A 7227-nucleotide genomic window follows, 5' to 3' on the forward strand; every position below is an offset into this window, starting at 1 on the left:
GGCACGTGCCTCAGGTGTGACGGGCAGTAGATCACTGAAGCAGACACACCCCAACACGGGCCCGAGCCTCAGGTGTGACGGGCAGTAGATCACTGAAGCAGACACACCCCAACACGGGCCCGAGCCTCAGGTGTGACGGGCAGTAGATCACTGAAGCAGACACACCCCAACACGTGGCCGAGCCTCAGGTGTGACGGGCAGTAGATCACTGAAGCAGACACACCCCAACATGTGGCCGAGCCTCAGGTGTGACGGGCAGTAGATCACTGAAGCAGACACACCACAACACGGGCCCGAGCCTCAGGTGTGACGGGCAGTAGATCACTGAAGCAGACACACCACAACACGTGGCCCAGCCTCAGGTGTGACGGGCAGTAGATCACTGAAGCAGACACACCACAACACGGGCCCGAGCCTCAGGTGTGACAGGCAGTAGATCACTGAAGCATACACACCACAACACGGGCCCGAGCCTCAGCTGTGACGGGCAGTAGATCACTGAAGCAGACACACCACAACACGGGCCCGAGCCTCAGGTGTGACGGGCAGTAGATCACTGAAGCAGACACACCACAACACGGGCCCGAGCCTCAGGTGTGACGGGCAGTAGATCACTGAAGCAGACACACCACAACACGGGCCCGAGCCTCAGGTGTGACGGGCAGTAGATCACTGAAGCAGACACACCACAACACGGGCCCGAGCCTCAGGTGTGACGGGCAGTAGATCACTGAAGTAGACACACCACAACACGGGCCCGAGCCTCAGGTGTTACGGGCAGTAGATCACTGAAGCAGACACACCACAACACGTGGCCGAGCCTCAGGTGTGACGGGCAGTAGATCACTGAAGCAGACACACCACAACACGGGCCCGAGCCTCAGGTGTGACGGGCAGTAGATCACTGAAGCAGACACACCACAACACGGGCCCGAGCCTCAGGTGTGACGGGCAGTAGATCACTGAAGCAGACACACCACAACACGGGCCCGAGCCTCAGGTGTGAAGGGCAGTAGATCACTGAAGCAGACACACCACAACACGTGGCCGAGCCTCAGGTGTGACGGGCAGTAGATCACTGAAGCAGACACACCACAACACGGGCCCGAGCCTCAGGTGTGACGGGCAGTAGATCACTGAAGCAGACACACCACAACACGGGCCCGAGCCTCAGGTGTGACGGGCAGTAGATCACTGAAGCAGACACACCACAACACGGGCCCGAGCCTCAGGTGTGACGGGCAGTAGATCACTGAAGCAGACACACCACAACACGGGCCCGAGCCTCAGGTGTGACGGGCAGTAGATCACTGAAGCAGACACACCACAACACGGGCCCGAGCCTCAGGTGTGACGGGCAGTAGATCACTGAAGCAGACACACCACAACACGTGCCCGAACCTCAGGTGTGACGGGCAGTAGATCACTGAAGCAGACACACCACAACACGGGCCCGAGCCTCAGGTGTGACGGGCAGTAGATCACTGAAGCAGACACACCACAACACGGGCACGAGCCTCAGGTGTGACGGGCAGTAGATCACTGAAGCAGACACACCACAACACGGGCCCGAGCCTCAGGTGTCACGGGCAGTAGATCACTGAAGCAGACACACCACAACACGGGCCCGAGCCTCAGGTGTGACAGGCAGTAGATCACTGAAGCAGACACACCGCAACACGGGCCCGAGCCTCAGATGTGACGGGCAGTAGATCACTGAAGCAGACACACCCCAACACGTGGCCGAGCCTCAGGTGTGACGGGCAGTAGATCACTGAAGCAGACACACCCCAACATGTGGCCGAGCCTCAGGTGTGACGGGCAGTAGATCACTGAAGCAGACACACCACAACACGGGCCCGAGCCTCAGGTGTGACGGGCAGTAGATCACTGAAGCAGACACACCACAACACGTGGCCCAGCCTCAGGTGTGACGGGCAGTAGATCACTGAAGCAGACACACCACAACACGGGCCCGAGCCTCAGGTGTGACAGGCAGTAGATCACTGAAGCATACACACCACAACACGGGCCCGAGCCTCAGCTGTGACGGGCAGTAGATCACTGAAGCAGACACACCACAACACGGGCCCGAGCCTCAGGTGTGACGGGCAGTAGATCACTGAAGCAGACACACCACAACACGGGCCCGAGCCTCAGGTGTGACGGGCAGTAGATCACTGAAGCAGACACACCACAACACGGGTCCGAGCCTCAGGTGTGACGGGCAGTAGATCACTGAAGCAGACACACCACAACACGGGCCCGAGCCTCAGGTGTGACGGGCAGTAGATCACTGAAGTAGACACACCACAACACGGGCCCGAGCCTCAGGTGTTACGGGCAGTAGATCACTGAAGCAGACACACCACAACACGTGGCCGAGCCTCAGGTGTGACGGGCAGTAGATCACTGAAGCAGACACACCTCAACACGGGCCCGAGCCTCAGGTGTGACGGGCAGTAGATCACTGAAGCAGACACACCACAACACGGGACCGAGCCTCAGGTGTGACGGGCAGTAGATCACTGAAGCAGACACACCACAACACGGGCCCGAGCCTCAGGTGTGACGGGCAGTAGATCACTGAAGCAGACACACCACAACACGTGGCCGAGCCTCAGGTGTGACGGGCAGTAGATCACTGAAGCAGACACACCACAACACGGGCCCGAGCCTCAGGTGTGACGGGCAGTAGATCACTGAAGCAGACACACCACAACACGTGGCCGAGCCTCAGGTGTGACGGGCAGTAGATCACTGAAGCAGACACACCACAACACGGGCCCGAGCCTCTGGTGTGACGGGCAGTAGATCACTGAAGCAGACACACCACAACACGGGCACGTGCCTCAGGTGTGACGGGCAGTAGATCACTGAAGCAGACACACCCCAACACGGGCCCGAGCCTCAGGTGTGACGGGCAGTAGATCACTGAAGCAGACACACCCCAACACGGGCCCGAGCCTCAGGTGTGACGGGCAGTAGATCACTGAAGCAGACACACCACAACACGTGGCCGAGCCTCAGGTGTGACGGGCAGTAGATCACTGAAGCAGACACACCACAACACGGGCCCGAGCCTCAGGTGTGACGGGCAGTAGATCACTGAAGCAGACACACCACAACACGGGCCCGAGCCTCAGGTGTGACGGGCAGTAGATCACTGAAGTAGACACACCACAACACGGGCCCGAGCCTCAGGTGTTACGGGCAGTAGATCACTGAAGCAGACACACCACAACACGTGGCCGAGCCTCAGGTGTGACGGGCAGTAGATCACTGAAGCAGACACACCACAACACGGGCCCGAGCCTCAGGTGTGACGGGCAGTAGATCACTGAAGCAGACACACCACAACACGGGCCCGAGCCTCAGGTGTGACGGGCAGTAGATCACTGAAGCAGACACACCACAACACGGGCCTGAGCCTCAGGTGTGACGGGCAGTAGATCACTGAAGCAGACACACCACAACACGTGGCCGAGCCTCAGGTGTGACGGGCAGTAGATCACTGAAGCAGACACACCACAACACGGGCCCGAGCCTCAGGTGTGACGGGCAGTAGATCACTGAAGCAGACACACCACAACACGTGGCCATGCTCACTATCCTCTTGTGTTGGTGTCAGTACCACTTGAAGATTGTCGCTAAGGTGCTGTAATATGGTGCCTGAATCTGTGCTTGTAGACCAGAGCTGTGTTGGTAGACCAGAGCTGTGTTGGTAGACCAGAGCTGTGCTGGTAGACCAGAGCTGTGCTGGTAGACCAGAGCTGTGCTGGTAGACCAGAGCTGTGCTGGTAGACCAGAGCTGTGCTGGTAGACCAGAGCTGTGCTGGTAGACCAGAGCTGTGCTGGTAGACCAGAGCTGTGCTGGTAGACCAGAGCTGTGTTGGTAGACCAGAGCTGTGCTGGTAGACCAGAGCTGTGCTGGTAGACCAGAGCTGTGTTGGTAGACCAGAGCTGTGTTGGTAGACCAGAGCTGTGCTGGTAGACCAGAGCTGTGCTGGTAGACCAGAGCTGTGTTGGTAGACCAGAGCTGTGTTGGTAGACCAGAGCTGTGCTGGTAGACCAGAGCTGTGCTGGTAGACCAGAGCTGTGCTGGTAGACCAGAGCTGTGCTGGTAGACCAGAGCTGTGCTGGTAGACCAGAGCTGTGCTGGTAGACCAGAGCTGTGTTGGTAGACCAGAGCTGTGCTGGTAGACCAGAGCTGTGCTGGTAGACCAGAGCTGTGCTGGTAGACCAGAGCTGTGCTGGTAGACCAGAGCTGTGCTGGTAGACCAGAGCTGTGCTGGTAGACCAGAGCTGTGCTGGTAGACCAGAGCTGTGTTGGTAGACCAGAGCTGTGCTGGTAGACCAGAGCTGTGCTGGTAGACCAGAGCTGTGCTGGTAGACCAGAGCTGTGCTGGTAGACCAGAGCTGTGCTGGTAGACCAGAGCTGTGCTGGTAGACCAGAGCTGTGTTGGTAGACCAGAGCTGTGCTGGTAGACCAGAGCTGTGCTGGTAGACTAGAGCTGTGCTGGTAGACCAGAGCTGTGCTGGTAGACCAGAGCTGTGTTGGTAGACCAGAGCTGTGCTGGTAGACCAGAGCTGTGCTGGTAGACCAGAGCTGTGCTGGTAGACCAGAGCTGTGCTGGTAGACCAGAGCTGTGTTGGTAGACCAGAGCTGTGTTGGTAGACCAGAGCTGTGCTGGTAGACCAGAGCTGTGCTGGTAGAACAGAGCTGTGCTGGTACCAAAGTTAACATAACTGGTCAAGGACATCCTCAACATTTAGTGCAGCAACACAGCTGATCTTGATGTCACCCAGTGACTGATGGAGCTGAGTGGTGCATCGTATCACCTAGCATCATGACCCCCCCCCACTATACCCCCCACACCATGCCCCACACCATACCCCACACCCTGCGCCACACCCTGCTCCCACACCCTGCCCCACACCATGCTCCCACACCATGCTCCCACACCCTGCTCCCACACCCTGCCCCACACCCTGCCCCACACCCTGCTCCCACACCATGCTCCCACACCCTGCCCCACACCCTGCTCCCACACCTTGCTCCCACACCCTGCCCCACTCCGTGGGGTCAGTTGCAGCTATCTATAAAAGTTATAATTAAGACCAGGAGCAAAGATCTGGAGGGAACTCTTTATTTCTTAAAGGCATATTTCTCCGTGTGTGTTGAACCTGAGCATTACCTGAAGCTTCTCCAGGGTTGTTCTGAGGTCGTGAGAACGCAACACACATTTTTATTTATATTTGTATTAGTGAAAAATGTATTGTTTGTTTCAGTTTTGTTCTTATTTAAAGAGTAGTGACGTATGGAGAACAGGAAACAGTGGAGAACAGGGAACAGGAAGAGAGCTAAGCCAGTATGACTCTTTCTCTTGGAAAGAATATAAGGACAAGGAACATAGACACGACGGAGGGAAAATACGATACACAAACAAACGGGGACATAAGGGAACGAACGCCGACCTGCAAGAAGCCAGGCTTCTTCTGAGTCCAAGTGAATGGACTGAAGAAAAAGGAACAAAATCAAATCAAAGACTTTATTCATTAAAGTACCTTTAACTGAGCAAGTGCACATATAAAAATACATTAATTACATAAGAGTGTCAGAATAATCATAGCAAGTAAACATTCCTCCTTTTAGAATAAAATTTTTTTTTAATTGGTAGCAAGTTATACAAATTATTTCACTACTGGCTGGACTAAACTATAACATTCTGTTGTAGGCATGAAGTGAGTGACCTTTAGATAAGTATTAGAAAGCTGATATATTGGAAAGACCCAGTATATGACTCATAATTAGCATGATGCGACAATTATCAGTAAAACTAATTTGAAGGGAAAGAACTGAAGTTATTTGGAAGGTGATGAATGGTAGGGGAGGTGGTGAATGGTAGGGGAGGTGGTGAATGGTAGGGGAGGTGGTGAATGGTAGGGGAGGTGGTGAATGGTAGGGGAGGTGGTGAATGGTAGGGGAGGTGGTGAATGGTTGGGGAGGTGGTGAATGGTTGGGGAGGTGGTGAATGGTAGGGGAGGTGGTGAATGGTAGGGGAGGTGGTGAATGGTAGGGGAGGTGGTGAATGGTAGGGGAGGTGGTGAATGGTAGGGGAGGTGATGAATGGTAGGGGAGGTGGTGAATGGTAGGGGAGGTGGTGAATGGTAGGGGAGGTGATGAATGGTAGGGGAGGTGGTGAATGGTAGGGGAGGTGGTGAATGGTAGGGGAGGTGGTGAATGGTAGGGGAGGTGGTGAATGTTAGGGGAGGTGGTGAATGGTAGGGGAGGTGGTGAATGGTAGGGGAGGTGGTGAATGGTAGGGGAGGTGGTGAATGGTAGGGGAGGTGGTGAATGGTTGGGGAGGTGGTGAATGGTAGGGGAGGTGGTGAATGGTAGGGGAGGTGGTGAATGGTAGGGGAGGTGGTGAATGGTAGGGGAGGTGGTGAATGGTAGGGGAGGTGGTGAATGGTAGGGGAGGTGGTGAATGCTTGGAGAGGTGGTGAATGGTAGGGGAGGTGGTGAATGGTAGGGGAGGTGGTGAATGGTAGGGGAGGTGGTGAATGGTAGGGGAGGTGGTGAATGGTAGGGGAGGTGGTGAATGGTAGGGGAGGTGGTGAATGGTAGGGGAGGTGGTGAATGGTAGGGGAGGTGGTGAATGTTAGGGGAGGTGGTGAATGGTAGGGGAGGTGGTGAATGGTTGGGGAGGTGGTGAATGGTAGGGGAGGTGGTGAATGGTAGGGGAGGAGGTGAATGGTTGGGGAGGTGGTGAATGGTTGGGGAGGAGGTGAATGGTAGGGGAGGTGGTGAATGGTTGGGGAGGAGGTGAATGGTAGGGGAGGTGGTGAATGGTAGGGGAGGTGGTGAATGGTAGGGGAGGTGGTGAATGGTAGGGGAGGTGGTGAATGGTAGGGGAGGTGGTGAATGGTTGGGGAGGAGGTGAATGGTAGGGGAGGTGGTGAATGGTAGGGGAGATGGTGAATGGTAGGGGAGGAGGTGAATGCTTGGGGAGGTGGTGAATGGTAGGGGAGGTGGTGAATGGTAGGGGAGGTGGTGAATGGTAGGGGAGGTGGTGAATGGTAGGGGAGGAGGTGAATGGTAGGGGAGGTGGTGAATGGTAGGGGAGGTGGTGAATGGTAGGGGAGGAGGTGAATGGTAGGGGAGGTGGTGAATGGTAGGGGAGGTGGTGAATGGTAGGGGAGGAGGTGAATGGTAGGGGAGGT

General features: G+C 56.0%; 1 protein-coding gene across 1 annotated transcript; it reads right to left on the reverse strand.

Moving 5' to 3' along the window:
• Positions 1 to 3511: 3511 nt before the first annotated feature.
• Positions 3512 to 4747, reverse strand: LOC138353060 (uncharacterized). The gene has a single exon (XM_069305700.1). The coding sequence runs from the start codon at positions 4745 to 4747 to the stop codon at positions 3512 to 3514; it is 1236 nt and encodes a 411-aa protein (XP_069161801.1).
• Between the last annotated feature and the right edge of the window lie 2480 nt (positions 4748 to 7227).

The sequence above is a fragment of the Procambarus clarkii genome, chromosome 56 (assembly GCF_040958095.1).
Source record: "Procambarus clarkii isolate CNS0578487 chromosome 56, FALCON_Pclarkii_2.0, whole genome shotgun sequence".
NCBI lineage: Eukaryota > Metazoa > Arthropoda > Malacostraca > Decapoda > Cambaridae > Procambarus > Procambarus clarkii.